Genomic DNA, 27,938 nt, shown 5'->3' with positions numbered 1-27,938 from the left:
GCGCCCCAGGCTGCAGAGGGGCAGGACTGGCCACCCCTCTGGGCTACCTTCTGGACCCCGAAGGGGACCAGGCCCCCAGGGGTGGGCCAGGCCCCAGGAGAGGAGCCGTAGTGTCCCCCCGAGACCAGAGACACCGAACGGAGGAGCAAGGCTGGCGGGTTCGAGGTGTGGCAGGCGCTGTTGGGAGGTGACCCACTCAGCCTGCGCCAGCCTCCGGCTCCTCCTAGCCAGACTGTAGGAAGGAAAAAGGGAGGAAAAAAAGAGAGTTGACCGTTCTTCATACTCCACTCCCCAGGCCTGCACCCCCACCCCCCAGCTCCCAGCCCCGGAATAAAACGGTTTTCCTGCAAACTGGCATTTGAAGGGGGCGAGGGGTAGAGGGATCCGACTCTTAACACCCACTGGCGACAAACTGGCTTCTCGGAGAGGCGCGGGGACGCGCAGCGCGGGCCTGGGCTCCTGCAGGTGCAGGGAGGGGCGGGGCGTCCTGGAGGGGCCGCACCAGGCCCGGGCGGCCCCGGTGGCCCGGTGGCCCGGGCTGCGCGTCCATCCGCGGGAGCCCAGGGCGCCCCTCCTTCCCTCCCTCCCTCCGAGGGCTCCGGTTTCCTGACTCTCCTGGCGTGTCCCGTGCTACCTGTGGGGCGCGGAGAACCCACACCCTCAGGCCGGCCGGGCCAGGCCGGGCGGGCGGCCAGCCGAGCAGCAGGCCTGGCGCTCCGGCAGCTGAAGCCGCCTGGCCGGGAGCAGGATCGCTTTTTTCCGGTGAGGAGGGTCGGGGAGAGCAGAAGAGGGTGGGGGGACGAGAAAGTGCCCCCTCGGTCCCCCCGGGTCCGCTGCAGGGCGTGGGGGTGGGGGGCAGCGCACCTGAGGAGCCCTCAGAGCCCCGCCTGGGGGAAGGGACCCAGCCGCGGCCGCGGCCCAACCTGAGCGGCTCTGGTGGGCCTTCCCAGCTGCCCCGAGGTGCGCATTTCAGGGACGGGACTCAGGGGCCATAAAACCCGCCTCTTTGCCCCTTCACTCTGGCTTCTAATCCCGTCCAGGGGGAGGCCCTGCCCTGCGGGTCGCTCCCCCAACCCCAGTCTGTTTGGGGGAAACACTCTGCCTGAGTCCTGCCTGCGGGGGGTGGACCCCCAGACTCAGTTTCCCTCCTTTCTGAGCATGCAGCAGGGAAGGGGGTTATGGGAAGAGAAGAAAAAAGAGAAAGGCATCACTTCTCCTAAGAATGGCCTAAAAATGAGGGCAGGATGGGGAGTCGCAGAAGGGCCTGGTTTGGTCCCAGTGGGAGAAGTGGGAAGCCCGTGTTGGGGGAGGGGGAGGGGGTCACACTCCTGTTTCCTGGGGGGGGCCGCGCCCCAGCAGACACCCCCACCCCGGCCTTTAGACAGCCGCAGCCAAGAGGGAGGTCCCAGGCCCCAGGCCTTCTCCCTCCGGCTTGTCATAATTGGTTTCCGCCAGGTCGCTTTTCTCACCCCCCCCCCGCCCCCCGCACCCCCAGTCACAAAGAGCCTTAATCCCAGGGAGGACTGCGGGGTGGGGGGTGTGTTGAGCGTCATTTTCTGGGGGGTGTGTAGGGAGGGTGGTCTGGAGCCGCAGCTGATAACTGGCAAGATCAATGGGATTTTAAACTCAGGGGCAAAGCCCAGCAATTACCTGAGGACAAAGGGTTGGGGCCCCCAGGTGTGGAGGACTGGACTCGGGGGGCTGGGAAGGAAGTGTGTTGGGGAGGGGCAGCTCACAATCCCTCTGATTTCCGAAGGAATTTGAGACATTCTTTAAAACTGGAGACTGCCTCCCCCCACCCGGCTCTCAGGCCCGCCCCCACCTTCCCCGCTTGGGTTAGAAACAGCTTCAAAGGTGGACGGGCCTTTGTCCCGCCTCTGCTTTCTTCCCCGCCGTTCTGGGCCCTGCCCCTCCCTCTGACCTCCCCAGCAGACAGGCCTCTGGGGGCCGGCTCCAGAAAGCCCTCACTGTTTCCTTTCTTGCTTTCTGAGGTGAGACCTGGCCAAGAGGGACAAACTGGGGAACAGCGAGGGAAGGCAGCGGGGAGGCTTGTGTCACGTCACAGCGCCCGTGCCCCACGCCAAGCCCACCAAGCCCCAAGCCCACCAAGCCCGGCGGGTCTCCCACCTGCTGGCGGCCTTGGGCCCCTGGCTCACCCCATGATTTAGTGCCTCTTCATGCTCTGGGAAGTTCGTTCAGCTCATTCCTTCTGAACTGGTGACCAGAGATGCTAACAGTGGCCAGGAGAATGGCCCTCTAATCAGGGGACCTCAGAGGGGTGTAAATATATGAATGTGTGGTAGGCAGGGGGAGTCCCAGGAGCCCCAGACAGCCCCGCAGCGGGCTCCAGAACTCTGCTTGCTTCTGGGGTGTGCAAAGTGGCTGAGCAAGGGTGCAGATGGGGGAGGGAGAACACAGCAGGGGAAGACTTAGGGCAGGATGAACCTGTCCGTGGGGGTGGGGAGTTGGGGGATGTGACAGAGGTGAGGGCGGCAATGGCAGTGAGCCTCACTCACATCCTGCGCCCGTTTAGGATTAGGTTTCCCAAGAGCGCCAGCTAGCTAAGAATAGCCTTCCTATCGATCCCCCTTTCCTGTCCCGTCCTCCAAACAGCCAGGCAAGGCAGAGGGGAGCCAAAGCAGACAGTCAGAGAGGGAACCCGCTCTTTTTGGTCCTTGCAGGCTGGCTTCTACTTGTCATTCCGTTCGGCCCTCTCCCTTGGAGTCGTCGCCAAGCCGAAAAGCCTTGCTTCAGCCCTTGGTGTCCTCAGCCCACAGCCCTGGACACCGCCAGAGACCAGCCCTTTCTGAAGCTCTTTCCTCCACCCTCCACCCCCACCTGCCACAGGCCGTCCGTTCTTCACTCTCAGTTCTCTCCCTGCCTGGCTCCCTAAGATTTCTGCCCTTCTCTTCTCACCTGCTCTTCACACTGTCTCTCCGCACAAGCCAGCATCTCAGCTCTCACCCCCTTGCCCATGACCGCCTTTTCTTGCAAGCTCTGGAGCGCTGTGGCAAGGCCTCACTGGGCTGTCTCAATCCCTGCAAAGCTTTTTAAACGGCCTCTCTGCCTCCCGATGTCACCACCCACCCAACTCCAGGATGCGTTTGTTCAGCTCACCTTACCTGCCACACACCAGGGCTCTGTCTGCGTCCCGAGGTTTCTGGGAAGCTCAGCGTGGTTTTCCAGGCTCTGGCACAGGCCTGACTGAGGGCCCTTTCAGAGCAGGGCGCTGCCGGGCCGCCACTTGCAGCCTTCAGCAAGCACGCCTGTCCCTCTTTGTTCATGAGGGTGCCCTGCCCAGTGTGCCCTCCTCCGGAGGGCTTTCCTGTCCGGCCCCCGCCACCTTGCCTGCCCTGTGGATTCTCTGCTCTCCTGAGGGAAGCGGCGGTCTCTGTGGCTCTGGTCCCCCACCGCACACCCTCGTCTGATGGTGCACACCGCAGCCGGTGCAGGCTGTGCTTCTTCACATTTGCCGTGGGCCTGCTCGGCAGCAAGGGCCTCGGGTGCAGAAAAAGTCTGTGTTCGTGCCCCCCCCCCCCTGCACCCAGCACAGTACATCACACAGAGTAAGGACCTGCCAGGGGAATAAACCACCAGAAGGCCCAGGAAGGTGTCACTGGCCCAGTGGCCTGCTGTCCCTCAAGGTGGAGGCAGGACAAGGAGCCAGAATCCAGCCTCTACCCTCCATCCTTAGGGGGGGAGTTGAGCAGGGAGAGGACAAGCAGTTAACCCCCATATTTATCTGCTCCCGACAACATACAGTGCTGTTCTAGCCCCTCAGTGAATTAAAAAGACAGACAAGACACTGCATCAGCCCTCGTCAAGTCCTCAAGACACTTGAAATTTGATTGGGGGGATAAACCCATAAAAGGGCAGTTCTTTCCCAGGACTTTTGGAAATCTCTCTCTCACACCTAGGATAGCAACACAGCATTTGGTCACCCCAAAAGAGTGAAAGAGGAGGCAGGAGCGAGGGGCCATAAGGACCCCCATGTGTGTAGAGCTCTGGCAATGTGCCGGGCAGTGCACGGAGCCTCGTGTTTGGGGGGGGTAGATCGTTCCCAGGTCACATGCGAGCGAGCTCAAATGCAAGCACGCCAGTCTGCCTGTGGTCACTGCCAGCGAGCCCTGGAACCAAGAGCCTGTCCTGGAAGGGGACCATCAGCGCCTCTTGGGGGGTGTTCTCCACGGCCCGCGCAGACACGGGGCTCTTGGGTGGGAGCCAGCCTGGGTGGGGCGGCCGGCAGGGGCCGAGGTTGGCGTGATCTTTAAGAACAAGCAGGACTGCGGCCAGCAGAGCAGTCAGGCACGAGGGAAATACTGAGATAGCAGCTGCAGAAGGAAGGCCTCTTCAGGGGACAGTGCAGGTCGGGGTGCGGCCAGAAGGTTGCCCAGAGCAGCGGCAGGAAGTGGCTGGGTCACATTTTGCAGAGCTTGGTCTTTCTGCTTTGGCAAGGAGGAGGTCGTGAGGGGCTCTGAGAAGGGGGGTGAGCAGATGCCACTGTGAGGCCAGGGTGGGGAGCAAGGCTGGCCTGATGGCAGCGTGCTGGGGGCCGAGGCTCTGGGCTCTAGGAGGCAGAGGGTCTGGTGATTGGAGGCGAGGGGACATGGTGTCCAAACTCTGATGAGAAAAGTTCCCGTCTAGGCCCTCATCCTCCCTTTTATTCCCAGGCCCAGTTCTCCATCAACTCTCCCTTCTCCTGAGGTGCCCGGGTGTGCCAGTCAGCTTGTTGGGGTTAATGTTTACACGGCATAGGCACAGGGGGGCTCCCCCTCCCCTGCAGATCCACGCATGAGGCGGGGCGAGGGGCACTGGAATGCGACGAGAGAAAGGACAGCAGGCCTGCTGCACGGGCCCTGGGGAGGGGAGAGGCGGCGGGGCCAGAGTTCACTCAGGACACTTGGCACCAGCGACCTTGCTAGGGAAAGAAGTTGAGAACTAGGTGCCGGGCCGGGCTGGCCTGTCTGGGAGGGGCAGGAGCTCTGGCCCCTGTTGTGGATCCAGCTCCAGCCCTGTCCTCAAGGCCTCGGGCACTCTTGAACTCAAAGGTACGCCAGCCCTGCGATCGGCCTTTTGGGTATGGCCAGGTGGTGCCCAGAAGGCCCGCCCCGTGGCCCAGGCTGGCCGGCGCCTGTTTTGGGGTGCTGCCTGCTGCTGGCGGAGGTTTTTGCCTCCCTTCTCATCCCTGCCTGAGGGGGAGGCAGCAAGCAATGGGGGGGGGGGGAACCGTTCAGCAGGCCCTGGGGGGTCCATCGGAACCTCCCATGGGGAGGGGCAGGAGGCAGAGCAAGTGCCCCTGCGGGCCCAGGCCAGGTGAGGTGGAGGTGGGGCTTGGCGGGCTGGAGAGGGGCTGCTGGCCTGCCTGTGCTCTCGGAACCCCAGTCCCACTAAGGCACACTCTGGGATCACTCTCAGCAAGTGATGACCTTGATGGCCGCCACGCCTCTGGCCGGCAGAGGGAGCCCTAACTCCACCATCCCCCAGGTTCAGGACCCACGGGCAGGGAACCATCCCGACCCAGGGCAGCCTGCCGCTCAGGGCGGTCAGATCCGGGGGGACGGAAGAGCACGGTGCCAGGCCCTGTTGCTGCTGTAGGTCCTGGGCAGTTAGAGGGTCGGGATGGGGCAGGTGGTCAGGGAACGCAGAGGTCAGATGGCGTCAGGCCTCTGAGCCCAAAACCGCGTGCCTATCTGCCCAGCGCTGCCCTGGGCCTCTCCTTCAATGCAGACGATCCCTCCCTGTCCCTGCCGCCTTTTCCCAACTCCACTCTGAGCTTTCTGCAGGTGAGGAGGGGGCGGTGGGGAGGGGGCAGCGCTGCCCAGAGTCCTCCTTCTCCAGGACAGACCTGCTATGGGCCCTGAATTAAGGTTCTCCCGAGGCCACCCCAGGAGCCAATCAGTGCCGGGGTTGGGTCCTGAGGCTTCCCCACCCACCCCAGCAGAGGGGCCGGCCTCAGGCCTCCTTCCATCGCTGAAGAACAAGCAGTACAGCCACAGCCCCCTCCTCCCCCCTCCCTGCCGCCTCCTCCGCCGAGCCGGCAGGTTGTCTTGGCAACGGGAGGCGGAGAGGAGATGCGCTGAGGGATGGAGGTGTATGTCACCGAGGAAGCTGCCTTGCTCCTGCCCCACGCCCCAGGCCCTTGAAGGTACCGACAACCCTCCCCACTCCCCCACCCCCATCCATCCCCTCCTTCCCCTTGACCCCCCACTGGACATGCTCATTTCCCAGATGAGAATGCTTCCTCCTCCCGGCAGAGGCCGATGCCCATGCTTCCCGAGCCACCTTGCTCTAGGCCCTTCCCGGCAGCAGGCAGGCAGCGGCTCACTCCAGCCTTACCTCTAGGGGCTACGAGCAGGAAGACAAACCTCCTGGGGTGGGGTCTGCTGAGGGAGAGAGTGAGAGGAGGGGAGTGCCCGAGGTGGTGGGAAAATCGGCGGTCCTGAAGGCAGAGGCTGGCTGGGTCTCCTGGGTGGGGGCAGGGGGGGGTGGATGTGGAGGGAGGCTGTGCAGGCCTGGGGTGGGGCCAGGGCGGTAAGCGGGTGGAAGGGGTGGAAGGGAGTGGAAGGGAGAGAAAGCATAGAGGGCTCTGGGCCCAGGCTTATTCCCCAGAAAAGCCTTGTGCCCTTCCCCAAGGATGCAGCCCCTCCTGTGGCATCAGAGGTACCCCCCTCCTGCATCCTCTCCTGGCCTTTTCCTCACGGCTGGATGGATCCTGTGCTTCCACCCCCATTCCCAGCATCCGCACACCTTTCCACAGGCCCTCTCCCCAACCCGCACCCAGCAGCTAAGCCTGGACTTTGTCCGCTCTGCCCCAGCCACTCAGCTGCCTGCCTTCTGCATTTCTCCCTTCTCTCCAGAGCCCATTCTTTAGGCTTCATCTGCTCTGTATTCCACTAACCCAGACACATACCTCCCTTCTGGTCCCTACCTGTCCCCACCTGTCCCTTCCTGTCCTCTTCTCTTAGAGAAAAAGTTCCCAGGGCACATTCTCACTTGTACCCTCTCAAGACCCTTCCCTGTGATTTTCCATTCGTGTATCCCAAGCCCCCCCCTTTCCAAATTTCCCCAAAGATAGCTGATACATCAGCTGACCGGCTGTGGGCAGTGGTTACCAGGGCAACAGCACAGGCTGCCTAGGTAGGCAGGTCTTGCCCTACAAGGTAGGGAGAAGGCCAGGGCCAGGGTCAGCTATCTGGGTTCCGCCCCCTGCCTGCCTCTGGGGGTCAGACAGGAACTGGGCTCTTCTCTGAACCCAGAGGAGCCCCAGAGGCCCACGGCCCGGCCATGGAGGGTGGAGGCCTTCCCAGAGCCCGGGAAGGTACATCCCTGGGATTCCAGGCTGGGACCTGGGCGTCACCTGGCAGGAAGTTACTTCCCTTCCAGTGGAGTTGCCTTGGCAAGACATGGGGCCCTTCTCACTCCCACCACCACGGCTGTGCTCTGGGGCCCTTCCAGGGGTCCCGGCCTCCGCAGGGCTAACCCAGTCTCTGGTGCCGAAAACCTGCTTTTCCCGTCGTCCCATCCCTCCTCCCAGGAGAGGGTCTGTCCTTGGGTGATGGAGTCCTGCACCCGTGCCCACGGCAGCCAGGGAGCGGGGACCCCGGAGGCCTCTGTGGCTGCTGTTAGGTGCTGAGCAGGAGATTCGGGCACTTGGAGAAGCCAGGGGCTGTCACCCTGGGCTGTGGGTCGAGCCCTGTCAGGCTGTTTAGGAGGAGGCTCGAGGGGCTGTGTGTACCAGCAAGCACGAGGGTGCGAGGTTGGGGTGTGGGAAAGGGAAAAAGGCCGGCAGCCGGCCCAGGCTGCTTCCGATTCTGCTTTGTCATGATGCCGGCTTAATGCTCCTCTTGTTTGAAATGGATTGAGTACTGCCGGCGAGCCGGGAGCGAGGTGGAAGAGCAGACACACACAAACACACCCTCCTGGGCTGGCCACACGCTATCAGCGGGAGGTGGGGTGGTGCGCGTGGGGGGGAGCCAGTGGCCCTGCCCGCCAGACGCAGACGCCCCAGCCCGCTCAGCGCTGGATCCACGCTCCAGGCTTGTGGAGGAGTGGGGTGGGGGCTAGAGAAGTGGGGGCCCAGGAGGGTGGGTCTCCTCCTTCTCCAGCTCCCCACCACCACACCCCAGCCAGCTTTTTTTTTCCTGTTATTTGTGCTCTGGGGAGGCACGGCTGGGTGCCTGGAAGAGAGGACTGCTACCTAGGCTCTGAGGAAAAGCAGCTGCCTGGGGCCTGGGCCTGAGCCTGCCCGGCCTCGGGGCTCAGAGTGTCTGTCTGGGAACAGGTAGGTGGCAGGGTCTCCCACTCTCTGGCCCTCTGTGGACACTTTGGGCCACAGTGCCAGGCTGGGAGAGAGGCTCTGGGTGGCGGCAAGGAGCCCTGGAGCAGGGTCGGCTGTGGCCCCTTGTTCAGTGGGAGAGCAGGCCCTGTGGCCAGGCCCCGAAGTAGGTGGGTTTGGTCTGATTCAACCGCCTTCTGGTTTACGGAAGAGGGGCTGGGGTGTTCTCTGGCGTCACCCCAGTGCCCCTTTACCTAGCAGCGTGGGCTGGGAGTCCCAGTGATGGCCAGGTCCAGGGATGGGTAAGGGAGAAGTCCCTCTTTGCTCAGTGACGGGAGGGAGAGGGGGTTGGCCAGCCACAGATATTTGGGTGGGGGGAGCAGTTTACACAGAGGCCCGAATGCTGTTGATGGGGCGGGAGGTGAGCAGGGAGGCCCTTCTAGCCCTTGGCTGGCCAGGCTGGGTGAGGGCCAAATGCAGAATGAGGTTGGGTAGTAGGGTGTGGCCGCAGGCCTGACCCCCGCTGTCTCCTGGTGCTGGCTGTTGATGTGCTTGAAGGTGCTGAGGGCTGAGGCAGGACCCAGGCTGGGCAGGACCCAGAGCTGCCCCTGCCAACGGCCCTGCCTCAGGCCCACAGGCCAAATGTCCTTTCCTGGGCAGAGGCACCCGGGGGCAGTATTGCCGGGTGCCAGAGCCGGGGGAGCAGGGGCCGGTCTGGGAGATGGAGGCAGCCGTGCTTTGGGACTGGGTAGCTCGGGAAGGCCCCAGGCAACGGGTGCGGGGGGGGGGTGCTCCTTGTGTGCTGCTGTGCACATGCACAGCTTGGGGAGGGGGTGTCAGCATGCAGTGCGAGTGGCTGCGAAGGGGAGGATCGGTGGGTGGGTACCCGTGGGCGACCACAGCACAGTGTGTCATTGTGTGGGGGCCTCCCTGGGAGAGTGGGGGTGTGATCTGGCAAGCAGGTGCGTGAAGTTTTGCAACTGTTTCAGCGTGGGCTCTCCTGCCTGTGCCCACGTGAGGGTCTCGCCCGGGCGCTGCTGGCCTCCCCATGGCCAGGTGCCAAGTGCCTGGAGCAGGCTGTCCACCTTGGGGGTGCAGGCGGATGGGACTCCTCTTTTGGAGCTCACGTGTGTGTGTCAAGACAAGAATAGGGGTGGCCCGTGATTCAGAAGGCTGAATTTGGGATGCAAGACCCTTGCATCTCCTCCAGCCCCATCGAACCAGCTTGTACAAGTGACAGCACAGTCCACCCACAGGGCCCACTATAAATAGAGGCCAGAGCAGGAACATGCTGAGGACCAAGCAAGCCTGAGGGGCTGTGGGGACACAGGAAGAGGGGCTCCTCAGAAGGAAGATCTAGAGAGAGGATGGGGAGACCCAAGTGAGAGATGTCAGAGAAACCAGATGAGTAGATGCACATCTGTGAGGGGGAAGAGGGGAGGAGGGGGCTGCCAGGTCCCAGCCTGAGTCATCAGGAGCAGGGGGGCCAGGGGCCTGGAGGTAGGTTCTCAGATCAGGTCCCAGATTCTGGGCCCATCTTCTGCTGCCGGATGGTTCCCAGAGTAGGAAAGGGTGCTGGAGGGAGTTAGGGTTGGCATTAGAGGAGCCCCGACCCTAGTCCCGGCAGCTAGAACCGGGCTTTCAAAAGGCAGTGGGGGAAGGAGAATGGGAGGGAAGAGGAGAGACTGAGGGCTTGGCCAGTCTTGGAAAAGGCTCAGGCCTCAGGATAGGCAGAGGGGAGGGATGCTCTGATGGTCCCACTGGCCCAGAACAGGGAGCCCTCTCCCGCTCCCTCACGTCCCTTCTGGGGGAGCGTGGGTGCCTCCGCCCCGCAGACCCATCCTCTTCACGCAGGCCTGGCCTCCCTGCTCCCCGATGCGATGCTCCAGGCCATGGGCCCTTCCCCTTTCCGCCCTGGGATGCCGTTTTGGGAACTGGTGACCTAGCTGGATCCTGCCTTTATTTCTGGCATTGAGTTGTTGCCACAGTAACTGTGGGGGGGTGGGGCCGGGAGCTGGAGGGGGTGCTAGGGAAACAAACCAGGAAGGGAGGAAGGATGAAGAAAGTAAAGAAAAAGGGAAAGGAAATCGGACTGAGCTAGGCCAGAGCAGGGGCCTCAGTCACACTGTGAAGGAGACTGGAGAAAAAGGGGAGGGCCCAGCTCCTGCCCGCCCTGACCCCAAGCCCACTTGGACAGCTGGCCGCATTTCATAACCCGTTGACTGTGGGCCCCTCAGCTGGACCCTGCCTGGTGGCACAGAGGGCATGTCCCACGGGCCCCTGCTCGCCGTCCACAATCCAGGCCGGTGAGCAGGGTTCAGGATGGCTGCACCATGTGAGGTCAACACATGCACTCCAAAGTTCCAAGTTCAGACCCAGTGGGATCGTTGGGGACCCACTGAAAAGAGTATTCGCTGACGTCGATCTGGGCAGGAATTCTGGCCTGGCTTCCATCTGGTGGCCTCTGGCAAGTTAACCTCTCAGCCAGGGTTTCTTCATCTCTAAATGGGGAGGGCACTGGCTTGTGTGAGTGCAGAAAGGAGAGTGCCTGGCCCGGTGACCGGCGCAGCGCGTGGCGGCTGGCTTCGGACAGGAGCAGAGACTGCGCCAGACACCCAGGCTGTGGGTCTGCTGCTTGGGCCTTCACTTCTGCAGGCTCAGAGAGCCACTGTCAGGTCAGCCCCTACCTGGAGCAAGAGCCAGCTGACTGGGTGGGCGGGTGCTATCACCCCTTCGGGAGGGAGAGGCTGAGGCTCTCGTCGTCCTGGAGATTGGAGTGGGCAGTGTGAGGTGGGGCTGGCTGGCGGCTCGGATAAGGCGGGCGGCACAGCCCGAGGAGGGCGGGGTGGACCGGCAAGGATGAGGGGCCCACCAGTGTCTGGTCAGGGCCGGGGCAGCTGAGGTGTCCCTTCCGCCCCCTGGCGGAACCTGCCTTCCTCCCAGGTTCTTTCCCTTCCTTCCATCCTGCCCCACCTTCCTGCTGCGGCCTGCCCTTGTGGCCTCCAGGACGGGTTGCCGGGACCTAGGGAGTTCGCAGGCCGGGAGGTGCACCGTGGGAGAGGTGGGGCGGCGGAGGGAGTGGGGTGTGGGCTTGGAGGAAAGGAGCTTGGGGGAGGGGCTACAAGTGGGTGGAGTCAGCAGCAGTCTTTGCGGTGTGATAGGAAGGAAGCCAGTCCCTCTCCCCCCTCCCTCCCTCCCTCCCTCTCAGCCACACACACTCCTCCACTCCAAACATTTTCCCTCCTGGTTTAAGATTTCCCTCCTGGTTTAAGAATATGCACCAGTAACATCTCACAGTATAAGACATAAGACTAACCCAAATTAAAAACTAATCCTCACCAAAGGGCAAATATTAACAAGTAACCAGCGTGTTTTCTAACATACCCGTGACACTGGTGTGAGGGTCCTGGCGGGATGTGCCTCTTGGCGAGGGAGGAAACCCCGAGGCTGAGGGGCCACAACCAGCGCAGGTGGTGGGGGGAGGGGCTGTGGACAGCTGCGGATTAGCGGGGCCGGGGCTGCAGAGCAGAGACCTCACCGAGTCCCGTTTCTGAATGGCTGCGTCTGTAGGCAGCGTGTGCCCGTGGGTCTCAGCACGGCCACCGTTCCGCCCGTTCCACCCGTTCCGGAGACACAGCTCTCCTTGGCCCCGCCCTGCCTCCTTGCCTGCGCCCTTACTTGGGGTGATGGATAGCCATCGTCCCACTCTGCGGTGTCCCCTCAAACGGTTGTTCAATGGAAAGGCGCCAGGCCTCCCAGCCTACTCGGCGCCCACAATCCCTGCTCTCCCATTGCCAGGGACCCTGGCAAACCTCCTCTGCTCTCTGTAACCTCCGCCTAACCGGCCTGAGATCTGCACAGGACCTTATCTCTCCCTTCTTTTTTAAACTTTCATTTACTTATTTTTAGAGAGAGGGAGGGGAGGGAGAAAGAGAGGGAGAGAAACATCGATGTGCCAGAGAAACGCTGATCAGCTGCCTCCCATAAGGTGCCCCTACCGGTGTCAAACCAGCAACCTTTCACCTTGCGGGATGATGCCAACCAGCTGAGCCACACTAGTGAGGGCTGCTTTATTTTTTATTTTTCAATCTCTCCGGGTTTTTTTGTTTTTGTTTTTAAAGATTTTATTTATTTATCTTTAGAGGAGAAGGGAAGGAGAGAGGGAGAGAAACATCAGTGCATGGCCACCCCTCATGCGTCCCCTGCTGGGAACTGGCCTGCAACCCAGGCATGTGCCCCGACTGGGAATCAAACCATGATACTCTGGTTCTCAGGCCCGCACTCAATCCACTGAGCTACACCAGCCAGGGCTCAATCTCTCGTTTTTAATAAAAGCCTCTGGATTGAGGTTGGCCCCTCCAAAGGCCGCTGCAGTTGGTTACCCCGCTTCTCTCCCTGGCCTCTCCTTTCAGGGGAGCAAGTGCTGGTCCTTGGCCTAGACAATCCCTGCACCCTGCTGCCACCGGCCTCTGCAGCTGTCGCCTCTTCCTCTTCATCCTTCCCTCTTCCTGCAAACATGCTCAAGTCTCCCGTTCCCTAGAAACCTGCAGCCAGTCTCGCCTCCTGGGAAGTCACTCTCCCCAGCTCCCTCCACCCTCGACCACACTTCTGGGAAGCAACCCCCCAGGGGTCCTGGCCAGACCTGCCCTCCTGTGGTCCCTAGCAGGGGGCCTCACCACTCCTCCTTGGAAGGTGCTCTCAGGGCCACCAGGCCTTGACACCCCCACCGGGGGGGCTGTCACCCCTTCCAGCACCCTGGCCTTCTCCAATTGATGCCATCCTTTCTCGGCCCCTCCCCCACCCCCATCCTGTCCCTAGGTGTTGATTGTACTTACTGTGTATCAGGAAAATACAGGGTCTGGCACAAATCATGCCACTCTTTTGTTACAAAAATCTTTTATTATAAAATCATAAGCATGTAATTCTGTAACATAACAATATCACACTCAAGCACATCATATGACATTTTAGGTGCAATGTTCAAATTAAAACTATAAATTATTACACCCATGTTGTTACTCTACCAACCACACACAAGCAGGCGCTACTTCTGCTAGACCCTGTGCAAGGAATCTGTAGACACCAGCCCCGCCTGTCAAGGAGCTGGCCGTGAGAGCCTGCTCTGCCATTCGCACTGTCTCTGGCTGTTGCTTCCAGTCCCCTGGGTGTTTCCAAGAGGACTACTTTTGACCTTTCTCCCTTGCAGACCTCAGGTGCAGACCACCTCCTCTAGCTCAACCTCCCAAATCTCTATTGCTAGCCCACCCCCCCTCCTCCAACCTCCTGTTCTCCCTGGACCTTCCCACCTGTTCACTACTGCACCCACCTCAACCTCCACCTGGCAAAAGCGAACTCATCGCTTCCCCTTCTGTCTCTCAGGCTTGCTGACTGCCTCTCCCCAGTGGCTCTCCAGACCAAGTCCTGTTTTGCACGTCCCGCCTCCGGGCTGTCTCCCGTTTACCCCTTTCCATCTTCACCCCCGGCCGGTCGAGACCCTCAGGATCCCCGCCCCTGCACCGCCTCCGTAGCTTCCTGGCTAGTTTCTCTCTGGATGACTTCTTTCTGTCCGTGCATCTCCCAGGCTACAGCCGGAATCATTTCCTGAAGCTCTGCTTGGATCTGCCACTCCTTCATTCCAAACAAGTTTCTAAGTATATCCGTGGTCCCTGCTGCCTGCAGAACACAATCTCAGTCCCGTAGTCTGGGGTCAAGGCCCCCACGGTCTGGCCCCCACCCCCTGCCCCAAACATACCTCGGCCTCATGCGCTCTACGGGTCAGCCCTGCATGCTGTCCCACAGACAGACCTACTTCCACTCCTGCTGCTTTCTCTCCCACGAATCCCTTTTTCGTCTCCGCATGATCTCAAACAGCATCCTTCAAGACCTGTCTCACACACATCCTCCTCTAAGAAATCTTTTTCATTTTCCCCTCTTGACGCCCCAGGAGGAGTGATCCTCTCTCCCCTGACCGCTCACAGCCCCTTATACTGTCTTTCTGGCGCATGTGACCTTTCTGCTCTGCATGGGAATCATCTATGTACACGCCTCACTGCCAGCTCTGTCCTCTGACTCATCTTCGTGTTCTCCAGAAGCCTTGTCACAGAGTGCAGCCCTGTGGTCAGTGCAGAATAGGTGCTGAGAAAGTATTTGGTGGATGGATGGACAAAACAACACGTGACTGGGTGGGGGGTGAGTGAATGGATGGACAGACTGATGGATGAATAAGTGTTTGCCTCTAGAGCTAAAGCAAGTGTATAGCTAGTCTGACAATGGCTGTTAAAGGCTAGAAAGGAGAGGGAGCTAACAGTTCCTTGAATATGCACTAGAGTTTATTCTGGTCCTCAGACATCTAGTTAAAAGCATTACCAAGTGAGCTAAGAAGGAAGGGAAATGACGAAGCTGTGGAAAGGAGCCTTCCCGTGGGTACCACGTACCTGGTACGACTCTGATGCTCAGAGTCTTGTCTTGGAGAAGCTCTGGCGCTAGAATTCTAAAAAGACTTGGGAAATGCGGCAGATTCTAGTCTATCCTCACAACACACCTGACACAGTGCTAGGTAGGCACCCTGAATCATGCCAATGCCTAAGATTTAGTCATTTGCAGTTCCAGGACCCTGGACAAGTTTTTAACCTCTCTCTGAGCCTCAGTTTCCTCATGTGCAAAATGGGCTAAGGTATTACAGCGCTGCTGGGGGACAAGAGCAAATAACCTTTGTAAAGTGCCTATTAAGGCATAGTGTCACCGCAGTATTTGTTGGCTTCAGACCCTGTCAAAACCGCTACTTGTCTCATTTTGACAAAAACTGTTTTAGCAACAGCACTTGCTCAGGACGCAGCAAGAGAACGCTGCCCCACGAGAGAAAATGTCTTATCAGTGGTCGCTTGCTCAGTACTCATTGGTTTCTGCACTCATCACGAGCTCCGGAACGAATTCAGGATGAGTACCGAGGTACCACTGTACCTAGCATGAGCATGCAAAACGTGATAGCTATTGTTGTTGTTGTTGTTTTGCCCTCCAGAAGTTAGCAGCCATTCTTCTTAGCAAAACAAACATGTTCCCGTGTCAGGCAACATAAAATCCAGGGCTAAGTTACACAGTTCTCTTGCTAAGTACCACTGGAATCCAGGGAAGGCTGAGGACGAGAACAGTCGGGGAGGCCTCCCAGGAGAGGAGGGTTTAGGGCTAACCTTGAGGTGGGTGGGACCTGGAAGGTGAGGAGGTGGATAGAGAATAGGGAAAGGGGGCACACAAGAGCGGGCAGTGGGCGTGGGGCTGCTGTGCCGCAAGCAGGCGGCTTTGCGGTGGAGACAGTGGTGGAGACAGTGAGCAGGGAAGTGACCTGACAGGACACAATGGGCCATGAGGTTGGGAGCGCCAGGGGCCTCAGTCTTTCCGGGACCTCGGTTGCAAAGAACAGCTATGGGGAAAATGCCGAAGTTCCTTAGTCCTTGCGGAGAGGTGACTGAACAATGCAGGGCCGGCTGCCGGCCTCGACAGAGGCCGAACTGGTGGGGCAGGTGCTGGTGCAGGAGGAAAGAGGTTTCCTTCAGGTGCTGCAGGCCCTGGGAGAGAGGTGGACTCCCGTCTCACGGACCGTCTCAGGTGGGGTGTCTGACCTTTTGGCGTCTCTGGGCCACACACGCCAACATGTAACCACACAAAAAATCTCATCATGTTTTCAGTGAATTTACGATTTCATGTTGGGCTGCGTTCACAGCCCTCCTGGGCCCTGGGTTGGACACCCCTGATCAATCTTTCTGCTCAAGCCCAGGTTCTTACAAGGAAGAGGAGAAAGGGACTTTTTTCCTATCCAATTATCCTTGTTTCTGACAAGCTCAGGGCCCTATCCATTCATCTTTCTAGCTGTGGTGCCTCTGTGCAAGAACCTGCCCCTGCCACCATCTTGGCCAATGGGCAGACTCCCCAGTGCTCTGATGGACGGTCTTGGGTAACAGAGATAGAAATAATAATAGTTCACACTCTACACAGAATTCAGAATGTTTTGAGTATGTCCCATGTTAGCATTTATCCGATACTCAGAGCAGCCCTATGACACTATCCTCCGTTTCACAGATGACAAACATGGGGCACAGAGGGTAATGTGCCCAGGTCACACAGCTTCTGAGTAGCTGACTTTTGCACTCACCCCCAGGCTCTCTCTCATCCAGCTGAGTTCACGCTCTTAACCACCACACTACGCTGCCTCCTCCCTGGACCTCTGTAGCCATCATTTCTCTTCACTCTATGGCCTACCACCAGCAGGCAGAAAGTCCCACCGCCACCACCACACCGGAAACTCAACCAGGCATTCACTGATGGCTATGTGTCCTGTACCGGGGTGTGCATTGTGGGGAGGAGGGATGGGAGCGTTGCTAAGGGAGTCGCTGAGCAAGGAGAAGACACAGGCTGTGTCTGCAGGGAACTCCTTCCTACTCTACTGCAGCAGACAGGACCTAACTGCCTAGGAACCTAGGGAGAGCAGCGCGCTGGCCAGAGGGCACTGGCCAGCAGGGAAGTCGCTCTTCAGAGGGTGGTCTCAGCATAGGTCTCTGAGAAGCCTGCGGGCCGGTGGCTGGAACAGGGCCTTGGCCCCGAAGGGTGCTTTACTCTGCAAGTGAGTCCTGTACAGAAGCAGCCTGTATGGGATACAGGCTCCCTCCAACCCCCTCTCCCTTCTCGAAGGGGTTGGAACCAGAAGAAGGGGCAGAGTGGCAGCCCCCAGCCAATGACCTGACCATTGTACTCCAAGTCTGCTTGGCACCCTGTCCTCTCCTCCCCATGGGTCCACAGCACACAGGCAAGGCTAAGTCCCTCCATGTTCGCCCTTCCTGGGGTGGGAGAGCTAGTGGCACAGTGGACAGCACCTGGAAGGGGGGTGGGATGAGAGGCCAGCACAGAGCCAAGGAAAGAGGGGTGTGAGCACCTGGGCCTGAAACTGGCCTGTAGCCCGGGGCAGGGCAGGTGGGACCAAGCGGCTGCAGCAGGATGGTTGACCCCTGCCGTCATTTCCTTTCTAGCCAGAGAACAATGGCTCAAAAACAAGCGCAGACCTCCACTTTCCCGCCTCCCAGGCCACAGGCGCGCTGGCTTCCCCGGGCTGAGCGAATGGAAAGCCTGAACCCCGCGCCCTTCCGCCCTGCTCGCTGGAGCGCAGGCCTGTCGCGAGGGGCTGCCCAGTCACAGCCGCTGCCCCAGCCCGCTGCCTGGCTGGCACGCTCTCCCTCCCCTTCCAGGCCCTGCACCCGGCTACCAGCCTGGAGAGTCACCGAGGGATGAGGAAACTACAGCCCAGTGGGACGCCCTTTCTGCCCTCGCTGCTGCAAGTGCGCAGCACTCAGGAGCCAGGCCGAGCCTGACACCCTGTCGTCTCCCGTCGCGCAGTGACCTGAGGGATCTGCGAGTGACCCGACTGGCAATCTCCCTACTGCATGGACCGGCTGCAGAAGGTGCGCCGGGCTGCACCCAAACCTGGGGCAGTGGAGGCCTAGCGCTTGGGGGTGGGTGGAGCCTTGCTTCCAGCCGAGGGTCAGGTCGGGGGTCGGTGGTGCCACCTGGTGGTTGTCCGCAGCGCCGCACCTTGGAGTGCTAGAGACCTAGGACGCCCTCTCTGCCTTGGCCCATTGTCTTAGGGCCGGTCCTGCGCCTTTGGCGCGGCCCTCGCCCGCACGCACATTCCCACGCCCGCCTTCTCGCTCTCCCCAGCAACCACTCACCTCCCCCGGGAGCGTCAGCTCCTCCCGAGACTCCAGTGTTCCCGGCTCTCCCTCCAGCATTGTGGTGAGTACCTCTTGGCCACCAGCACCTTCAGGCCAGGAAGAGGGCAGGGCTGGGCCGCGCTCGGTGCTGGGCTGCTTTACTCAGCCTCCCTGATGGTGGTTCTGCCAAGGCTGATCGGCAGAAAGGACCCCCAGATTCAGAGAAGTGTCCCCCACCCAGAGTACTAGGTGAAGGACTACTCTCTGAATTCTTAAACAATGGAACCATTAACTTACAGGAGCTGACATCTAACACGGCCATTTGCTTTCTTCCGAATGCATTGCAAGTCTGGTTCGTAAGACCAGGATGCCAGGGGAGCCTTTGGTCACATGTGTTCCATTGCCACCATTTCCCTTCAGGCCAAGATGGACAATCAGGTGCTGGGTTACAAGGACTTGGCTGCCATCCCCAAGGACAAGGCCATCCTGGACATCGAGCGGCCTGACCTCATGATCTACGAGCCCCACTTTACCTACTCTCTCCTGGAGCACGTGGAGCTGCCCAGAAGCCGGGAGGTGAATGGGGGGAGGGTTCCTCTTGGACAGGGTGTGGGGGAGGGGCTCCCCCAGGCCACGCCCCGGTGGGTGGCAGGATCCCTGTCATGCTTTCTTCCCTTTCCATGCTTTCTTTCCAAGAAGGCGAACTGAGCACAGGAATCAACCTTCCATAACCTAGTGTCGGTGGAGAGCAAGCAAACATGGGCCAGAGAGGTCCATGAGGGGGCTGGGGAGGCCGGGAGCAGTGGCAGAGACGCCAAAGGGTCAGGTGGGAGGAGGGTGGGAGTGGGCGGAACGATAGCAGATTTGTGGAAAGCACCCAGGAGCACCAAACGCAGAGGCTGGAAATCCTGGCTGAGTGACCGGCGTGACAGTGTGGTCTCAGTGTCCCTTCCTGTTTAATAGAGGTGATACCTTCCTCCCCCATCCCCCTTGCCAGGTGGTCAAATGCACGAGATGAAACACGCATGCCAGGTGCTTTGTAAACTGTCTTTGAAAAAGGGGTAGTGCCGTGGCTGAGCAGGGACACAGGGCCAGACTGGGGAGACTTAAATACCCAGCCAGGAGCCCGGGAGCCCAGGTTCCCTCACGGAGGCTTGTGGGTCTGGCCCCGAGGACAGTGCCACAGTCACCCATGGTTGGCGCCCCAAGCACGAGCACACTGCTCCAGGGTCTGTGGCTTCTGGGTGCGTCCTAGGGACAGACTTCAGATCTCCCAGGAGAGCCCCAGGAGGGAGGAGGTTGGAGGGCCAGCACTGGGCACTGGGAGGTCGGTAGAGAAGAGGTGGCCCAGACACTGGCTGGGAAGGATGCAGAGTTGGGTGGGGGATGAAGTGGTCCCTCTGGGGGCTAGGGATGAGGGTTGAATCCCACCCTGTGGCTCTGACCAGCTCCTCTCCTTCGCAGCGCTCACTGTCACCCAAATCCACATCCCCCCCACCGTCCCCAGAGGTGAGTGTCACCCAGCCCTGCTCTGACAGGCCCCTCCCCTCCCCCACAGGCCTCCAGACAGGGTTCTGCAGAGCCCAGGGGACAGCAGAGTCACTGGCCAGCTCTGTCTGTCTGTCTGTCTATCTGACCCAGGACCTCAAGTAACCTTTTCTCCCTGGGCCAGGCCCCAGCAGCAGGTTGAGTCCTTGGATACCTTCCTCTGCCCTGGGGTTGGGGCCTTGCGGGCTGCTGGCGGGAGGATAGAGATGTCAGGGAAAGGCGAGGTCACAGCTACATGGGCCGGAATGGGTGGCGTGGGGGACCTGGGAGCTGCAGTGAACCTCACTTCTGCTCTGCAGGTGTGGGCGGGCAGCCGGTCCCCTGGAACCATCTCTCAGGTTTCAGCCCCAAGAACCACCGGGACCCCCCGAACCAGCCTGCCCCATTTCCACCATCCTGGTAGGTTTTACTGTCGGGCTGGCTGCACCATTTTCCTAGGGTCTTTTTTCTCCTTCAGGAATCTAAGCCCCTTGCTCTCAGTCCCCCACTCTCTGGGGTTATACTCCCCACTGGAATTGGCCAGGCCCCTGACGCCAGAGCTCCCAAAGACTGTGGACCCTGCCTCGTCCTCCCTCCCACCCAACCAGAAAAGGACAGAAAGTCCCAGTTCCCTGAGGGGCAGTCGCAGGATCCCTGGTTCTCTCCAGGCTCTTGGCGGGAGCCCACGCATTTCCTACCTTCTCCTGTCCCACTGTCTCTGTTCCTGTCACGGGCCCGGCCTCCCCCACCACCAACACACAGTCCTCCCCACCGCGTTTGCTCCCTACAGAGACCACCCGCCCAGATTCCAACATCTACAAGAAGCCACCCATCTACAAGCAGAGAGGTGAGGGTCCCCTGACCGACCTGGCCTACCTGCCGGGAGGCTGCATGAGGGCAGGGAGTGGGCAGGGAATAACCGCCCTCCCCTGCACGGCACTCGCCTTGTCCTCTGCGTTCTCCTTTCTGGGCCTTATTTCAACACCCACGATCCCATGGGTGTGAGCGGGGAGAGGTGAGGGGCTGGCAACGTGCACGGGCTGACCCTGACCTCCGCCGGCAGAGCCCGCGGGAGGCAGCCCCCAGAGCAAGCACCTGATCGAGGATTTCATCATCGAGTCGTCCAAGTTCCCTGCGGCCCAGCCCCCGGACCCCAACCAGCCGGCCAAGATCGAAACCGACTACTGGCCATGCCCACCGTCGCTGGCCGTCGTGGGTGAGGGAGACTGCTGGAGAGGGGAGGCAGGCCAGGCCACTGCCCCAGGGCCCCCGCTGATGCCTGTGAGCGCCCTCACCCCGCTCTCCCGCTGTGGCCTCCACGAACCCTGCAGGCGTTTTGGCCACCTGCCCCTGTAGTTCCGGCGTCAGTGCCTTATTGTTACTCGTCACTCCAGTCGCTTGACTGGTCTGCTGACCAGTCGGCGGACATCTGTCTCCGCCTGCTGCATCCCAGGCTCTGCCCGTCGGAGCTCTGGGAGAGAGGGGACGTGAACAAGGGCTGGTCCCCAGTGAACTCGAGTCGGGGGGTGTGTTTCCTGCCCAGCCCACTGCGGGGCAGCCGTTACTTGTGTTTTATTTATTTTTAATTTTTTAAAAAGATCTTACTCATTTATTTTTAGAGAGGGGGAGAGAGGGAGACAGAGAAGAGAGAAACATCAGTGTGGGTGAGACACATCAATTGGTTGCCTTTCGGACCCCCAGCCAGGGACCTGGCCCACAACCCAGGCATGAGCCTTGACTGGGAATCGAACCAGCAACCTTTCGGTTTGCAGACTGGCACGCAGTCCACTGAGCCGCACCAGCCAGAGCTATTTGATTTTATTTTTTAAAACGGATTTGTAGCGTGTGCTTTCAGGTGCAGCCCAGTGCGACGCACACGGCTGGTGTCTGGCAAACACTTCCTGAGCACACGGTTGGTTGATGCGCTTGTTCCTGCCTGTGTTTCCCAGAAACGGAATGGAGGAAGCGGAAAGCATCTCGGAGAGGGGTGGAGGAGGAGGAGGAGGAAGATGATGACTCTGGGGAGGAGATGAAGGCTCTCCGGGAGCGTCAGAGAGAAGAACTCAGTAAGGTAGCATCTCGTAGCCCCAACCCAGCCTCCCTGTGTCTTCCTGGGGACCAAAGTTCCAGTTGCATAGCTCTCCTGTTCCAAGCGAGTCCATGCCTGGAAGGGGTCCTGGTTGGAGCATGTGAGGAACCCCCTCCCTTCCCAGGACTTCAGCCGATGCTTTGAAAGGGGCACCAGGCCTTCGAGCTGCTCCTGGGGGAACACGAGTTAATATTAGGAAGGGTGGTCCCATCAGGGCCAGGCTTCATCGGGCTGAGCAGTTGATGGGAAGAGGCAAGGGGAGAGAGCAGGCTGCTGGCCTCCAGGCAGGAGAGAAGGTGTTGGGAGTCAGGCAAAGGCCACTCACGGTGACAAGGGCCTGTGCTCTGGGCATCGTGACCTGGGATAGTAGGCCACCCGGGTAGAGTTACCCTGAGCGGCTTTGACTCCTTGCTCCCGAGGGTGGCCAGACCCGGTGTGGCAGCGTATCAGACCAGAAGGATAGGCTCCACGGGTTCCAGGGCACAGCCCGGCCACAGGGCAAACCTGTCCCCACTCCTGCCTGCCATGTGCCCAACTCTGAACCTTCTGGAGACAAGAAACAGGATCGAAGTCTTGGATCCATCTCCCTTTCTCCCTTCCCAGGTTACTTCCAACTTGGGAAAGATGATCTTGAAAGAAGAGATGGAAAAGTCGTTGCCTATCCGGAGGAAGACCCGCTCCCTGCCCGACCGGACACCCTTCCATGCCTGTGAGTACCACGAAGGGGGCGTGACTCGCCCGGCCAGACCCTGTGGCCCGAAGCGAGCAGCCGGTCCAGAGCATCTGGCCTCCGCCTGACGCCGGGCTGCTGCAGGTCTCAGGACACAGACAGTCCAGTCACTGGCTCGAGGTGCTGGTGCCCTCCTCAGGGCAAGAATCCCAGGAATGGAACAAGAGTAGGTGATAAAAGATAGTGTCAGCTAAGCAGAATTAGCCCATTTGTTTAATTTAACCGACATCTGTTGAGTGTCTACCATGTGCTAGGCACCGGCAATTATAAATGAGTGAAAAAATGTAGTCCTGTCCTTCAGTGGCTTCCAAGCTTTGGGAAAATGGACATGGAGATGGGGCTTTGGGCTGTGCAGCAGGGATTGTGCTGTGACAAGATGTGACAGGGCCTGGGGTCAGAGGTGTGCACGAGCGGAGGCTTGAAGGATGAGACAAAGTCAGTGGGGGAAGGGGCACTGCAGACACTGGGGACAGTGGGGACAAAGGCCAGGAAGAAGAAACCTCGTGGCCAGGGGAGAGGGCCCGGAGCAGCCTGGAGTCACAGAGCCCAGAGTGCACCACGAGGTGGCAGGAGTGATACCAGAGAGGCGGTGTAGCCAGTGCTTTGGATATCACCGTGCGGGGGATCCAGAGTCCTTGGAGCATGGCAGCCGGAGAGGAGAGGGGAGGGAAGGTCTGGAACCTGGAGCTGGGAGTTACAAGGCCTCTAAAAGTCTGGCCTCAGAAGCCACACGGCGTCGCTTTCACTGCGTCCTGTGGGGTCAGAGCAGCTCGGTGGCCGGGTAGACTCCAAGGGCGGCAGGGAGATGGTGAGCTGCAGGAAGGCGCTGGGGAATAGTGTTGCAGGCCATCTTTGGAGACAAGCTGCCACGCTCTGCAGTCTGGGTGAGGGCTAAAATGCACACAGGCCCGGAGAAGAGAGAACGGGTTTGAGAAACGTAGCAGATGGAATCGGCGGGACCGCAGGGCTGACTGGGCCTCGGAGGTGAGGGGGACACCAGTTGGGTCTTGTCTTGGGCTCTGGGGGATGGCAAAACTAGAGCCGAGATCATGAGAGAGGTGGGTCTGGGGGGTGAGGTGCAGGGCCAGGTTTGGGGCACGTTGGGTTTGAAGTTTGAGTTTGACTGAGTCGGGAGCATAAGGGGTGAGTCAGGCCTCAGGTAGAGTCTTCCGATGACGGGCAGCAGCGAGGCCATGAGAAAGAGGCAACTGCGAGGAGAGAAGAGAGGGCAGCGATGAACCCTGGAGACCACGCACGTTACGAGAGGAGGTCAGGGAGGGATCCAACCTGGGGCGTGGGGCTGCCCAGGAGAGGCCTCTCTCTCTGAAGTTTGGGGACACCATTTGGGAGAGGCCACGTTAGAAGTGGACATAGTCTGCCGAGCGAAAGAAGGGCGAGTCTCGCTGAGATGGGAGATCGGGAACAGCTCTGCAGGGAAGGCGGCTGCCTCAAAGGCCGTCCATCTGTAGTGATGACAATCTACTTGCTGTGGGCTCCACCTCCACGGGGCGCCCACCGGAGGGGGCCGTGGGCTGCTCCAGGCAGGGATTTCTGAGCCAGGTGCTGTGGGATGAGGGGCCAGGTGAGCTGCTGAGTGCTGATGAAAGCAGTTTTGTGCCCAACCATAGGCCGAAGGACACGGAGGGTCAGGACATGGCGGGGGGGATGGGGCCACGAGACTGCCAAGCAGATGTGCTAGGAGAAGGGGCGAGGGAGGCTATAAACAAAGAAAGGCGCTGTGGCCACAAGGAGGGACAACCAGGCTGCAAATGTCAGGGTGAATGAAGCCGGTGTGGCCGGCAAGGCCCAGGGTGGGGTCGAGGAGCCTTAGGGTGTGTATGTGGCTAGGGCATCCATGGGGTCACCAAAAGACCAGGGTGATATTGCAGGATGGGCGGGAAGAGTTAACAGAGGCCTTCCTGGAGAGCGCAGATGAGCAGTTCAGGCCTGAAGGAGGAGACAGAGAGGTGCCCCCAAGGCCGGACTCCATCTCCACATTCCACTAGAGTGTGCTCTCGGTCAGATCAGCTCTTTAACTTCCGGCTGGCCTGGCCCAGTTGAAGAGCCCGACATCCCCAGTGTCGTCATCTCAGCTCCCCGAACTTGTCTGTGGTTCAAGGTTGTATAGGGTTGCGCGGGCTCTGGTCGCAGCTAATCCCCCTTCACAGTCTCCGAATTGTGGGTAGGCATGTCATTCTGACTTCATGGTGATGTCAGATGGCCACTTTCAAATGTATGTAAACATATACAAATAATTCAGAGTGAAAGCTGTCTCACGTGCCTTGTGGATTGAAATTTTATCGGGCAATTGAAGTAGAAATGTGTACTTATTAGAAAAGTAAAAGGCTCCCGTAATGATATTGCGAAAGCTGGTAATTTTCTACACAACAATAACTATTAAGTATCTTCAAAGTGAAGTATTGAGGGGAAAAAACAAGTTCCCCAAAGCACATTTTGTTCTCACCAATTAAACTTCCAAGTAACGCGTTTATAAGAATGCTTTGAAAAGACAGTTCTGTATAGTTGTGAGTCTGACAAGGCTAAACATTTAAACAATCTGGTGAGAGTATTGCTATAGAGTGCCGGCAATTTCTAGTAATTGGAGATGAAGGAGGTTTTTTTTGTTTTTTCTGTTGTTTTTTTTTTTAAGTAATTATTTATTCTATTATTTTGCCAGAAGTACATTTTTCAGATAAATCAGATTTAACACTGAAATAAATGTGCATTTAATATTATCAAAACATAAACTTACCAGAAATGTTTCTTTTTATTTATTTATTTATTTATTTAATTTTTTTTTTACTTTCACTTAGTGCTTCTTTTTTTTTAATTTTTAATTAATTTTATTTAGTTATTTTTCAAGTACAGTTTTTTGTCTATTTCTTGGAGATGAAGGAGTTTTGAGATCTGCCCAAACCAAGAACCTAAGGCACAAAGTTTTTCTCAGAAACCCAGTGTTCTTGAATTATAATCTGCAGTGCTTGAGAGCTTCGTGACCTTAGTCCATGTGCAAGTTGGAAGTGACAGCCGATCGGGCGACGTGAAGGGTGCTGACTCCGCCCTCAGTCCAGCAGCTGAGGGTGCGGAGAAAATCCTTGTTGCTCTATTATAACATCAAATGCTTGAGATTTGGTTACCACATTCGCTCATAATAAAATTCTAATAGCTGATTATTCTCACAAGATGTCAGATTTATTTTTGTGTCCCAGAGGTCCACTTTTCAACGGTAAGCCTCACCCTCTGACCACTGCCGGCCAGCGTGGATTTTAACTCGCAGGCGTTCAGCCCAAATGAATTTTCAGGGCACTTCTGTTAGAGAGGGAGGGAAGGCACTAGGGACAGTCCAGAGGAGCCAGTAGGATGTCACTCCCTGAAGGTTATGGGCAAGAGCTGGAAGCTGATGGAGGCCCACCAGGTTCCCCGGGTCTTCCCTTCACTGCCCAGCCCCTGGCCGGGGAGGCCAGAGAGGGAGCCCTCTCGGAGATGACTGTCGGGCCGGAGGGACTGAACGGGCCTCCTGCTCTCTTCTAGCCTTGCATGGTGGAACCTCTAAGTCATCGTCGCTCCCGGCCTACGGCAGGCCCACCCTGAGCCGGGTAAGGTCCCAGACCGCAAGGGAGGCATGTGCGTGCGGGGTCCTCTGAGGGACTGAGCTGCTTGGAAGGGGACTGATGAGGAATATGCCAGCTTCCTTCTGACCCCTTCGTGTCCTTTCTAGCTACAATCCACAGACTTCAGCCCATCCGGGAGTGAGACTGGAAGCCCAGGTGAGAGGCAGGGTCAGGCGAGCCAGGAAAGGGGCTCCTGCGGGCCCCTGGGGCAGCTGGTCTGTGGCGTGGGCTGGGCTGTGTGGCTGGAGGTCTGGGAGGTGAAGCTGGCAGGTTTGGACGCTTCCCAGCCTCTGAGCCGCCTCTGAACAGTGACCCCTCTCTCCCGCAGGTGTGCAGGTGAGTGCTTTCTGGAGGGGAACGCACGGAGCACCAAAAGCCGTGGACGAGCGATAAGCAGTGTTGGGGGAGGGGGTGTTGGGCCACAGAGGGGCCTGGTGAGCACATGAGAAGCCAGGGTAAGGCTGGGGAGGCCTCCCTGCCCCGCTCTGGCTCACTGCGGCTTTGGTCTCCCCAGAACGGAGAGGGCCAGAGGGGGAGGATGGACCGGGGGAACTCCCTGCCCTGTGTGCTGGAGCAGAAGGTGAGGGGCAGCGGCAGAGCCAGGGGGTGGTGGGCAGGGGGCAGAAGCATCGACATCGGGGGGCAGCTTGTGGAGAAGCCAGGGAAGTGAATGCGCTAAGGGGTCCCCCTGAAGTTGCTGATGGGGGGCAGCAGGGAAGCTGGGGCCGACGGACGCAACCCGGCATGAACCCGATGGCCCCCGCAGGCTGATGAGGCGCCTGGGGAGTTGAGGGGTTACAGCGACAGGGAACGCTGTGGCCCTAAGACTGCCCCTGCCCCTCAGATCTACCCCTATGAGATGCTGGTGGTGACCAACAAGGGACGGAACAAGTTGCCCCCAGGCGTGGACCGGATGCGGCTGGAGGTATGCAGGGAAGGTGCACTGGGTGGTGCAGGGGCCGGGCGGGGGGCAGCCTCCCCCGCCTGGTGGGGGAGACCTTGGCCTCTTGGTCTGGGTGCCCCTCGGTCACTCTGCCCAGACCCACCATCCTTTCCCTAAGCAGCCTTGGGGTGTTCCCCCACAGAGGCACCTGTCAGCTGAGGACTTCTCCAGGGTATTCGCCATGTCTCCTGAAGAATTCAGCAGGCTGGCTCTGTGGAAGCGGAACGAACTCAAGAAGAAGGCTTCCCTGTTCTGACCGTGCCCGTGCTCCGTGACTGCCCCTCACCCCAGCTGTTCTCTGGAGCTGGGTCCCGAGGCCCTAAAGCATCATCTCTTGGGGGAACAGGAGGTGGGCAGAGGCGGGGCCAGCTCCACGCACATGCGGGGTCCAGGGGAGCCCAGACTCCTTTCAGTGCTGGGGTGTGGGACGTGGACGTTCTTGCCCTGAGGAGCCGGGGGCCGCCCCTCACCCCTGGCCTTCACCGCACAGGGCAAACCCAGGCTGGACTCCAGCACCCCAGACTTAATGTCTATGCCCTCTCCCTGTCCCCACCCCATGGTGAGGTCCCCAGAAGGGTGAGAGCGGGGAGACATGAACACGGCACTTGGTGGTCAGGCCTGTTACTATCCAGACCAATGGGCAGCTAGCACCCTCGAGCCTGGCAGGAGCGTGTGGGGGTGGGGAGCAGCAAGCAGGCAGAGGTGGCACCAGGACCCTGGGTGCGCCCAGCAGGCGCTCCTCCTCCCCCCACCTCAGAGAGCTTCCCCTGCACCTGGGCCTCCCCGTCTGACCCCGCGGAAGCAAGGTGGAGCTCATTCTCCAGGCAGGGGCCCTCCAGCTTACCCTGTCCTCTCCTTGCAAATCCTATGCTTTGAAGCCTCATGCTCAGCCCCTTGGCTTCCCCAGAAGCCTTGGCTTAGAGTGGAGATGCTGCCTATACTGAGCCCCAGCCCCCCATTGGCCTCCAGGCAAAGTGAGCTAGAATCCTACCTTCTGACGCTCAGGTCCTGGGCAGAGCCAGGCCTTCAGGCTCCCTGGGTGGAATCAAGAGGCCAGGCTGGGCGTCC

The 27,938-nt window shown here is 59.4% G+C and overlaps 1 protein-coding gene across 6 annotated transcripts; it reads left to right on the top strand.

Annotated features, from left to right (window-relative positions):
- The first annotated feature begins 472 nt into the window (after positions 1-472).
- DMTN (dematin actin binding protein) lies at positions 473-27,938 on the top strand. Of its 6 annotated transcripts, XM_037152721.2 has the most exons (16): positions 474-762; positions 17,509-17,721; positions 17,978-18,052; positions 18,391-18,546; positions 19,435-19,479; positions 19,818-19,917; positions 20,288-20,344; positions 20,561-20,713; positions 21,447-21,568; positions 22,190-22,295; positions 25,848-25,912; positions 26,035-26,083; positions 26,256-26,263; positions 26,442-26,507; positions 26,772-26,852; positions 27,013-27,938. In XM_037152721.2, the coding sequence occupies exons 2-16, from the start codon at positions 17,704-17,706 to the stop codon at positions 27,124-27,126; spliced, it is 1,215 nt and encodes a 404-aa protein (XP_037008616.1). In that variant the 5' UTR covers positions 474-762; positions 17,509-17,703; the 3' UTR covers positions 27,127-27,938. The 6 variants fall into 6 exon arrangements, with proteins under 6 accessions (XP_053524130.1, XP_037008616.1, XP_053524128.1 ...); XM_053668153.1 differs by lacking the exons at positions 474-762; positions 26,256-26,263; positions 26,442-26,507; positions 26,772-26,852; positions 27,013-27,938 and adding an exon at positions 4,890-5,048 and having other exon boundaries at positions 26,035-26,247; XM_053668154.1 differs by lacking the exons at positions 474-762; positions 26,256-26,263; positions 26,442-26,507; positions 26,772-26,852; positions 27,013-27,938 and adding an exon at positions 5,979-6,145 and having other exon boundaries at positions 26,035-26,247.

The sequence above is a fragment of the Artibeus jamaicensis genome, unplaced genomic scaffold (assembly GCF_021234435.1).
Source record: "Artibeus jamaicensis isolate MK-2021 breed Jamaican fruit bat unplaced genomic scaffold, CSHL_Jam_final contig_477, whole genome shotgun sequence".
Lineage (NCBI taxonomy): Eukaryota > Metazoa > Chordata > Mammalia > Chiroptera > Phyllostomidae > Artibeus > Artibeus jamaicensis.
The sequence above is the reverse complement of the archived record's forward strand: the minus strand, read 5'-3'. Positions and strand labels throughout refer to the sequence as shown.

Excerpts from the sequence above, each read along its gene's own strand:
- DMTN (XM_037152721.2), top strand. Across the intron at positions 18,547-19,434 it reads AGCTGCCCAGAAGCCGGGAG|CGCTCACTGTCACCCAAATC; the intron begins GTGAATGGGGGG and ends TCTCCTTCGCAG. Across the intron at positions 26,853-27,012 it reads TGGACCGGATGCGGCTGGAG|AGGCACCTGTCAGCTGAGGA; the intron begins GTATGCAGGGAA and ends GTTCCCCCACAG.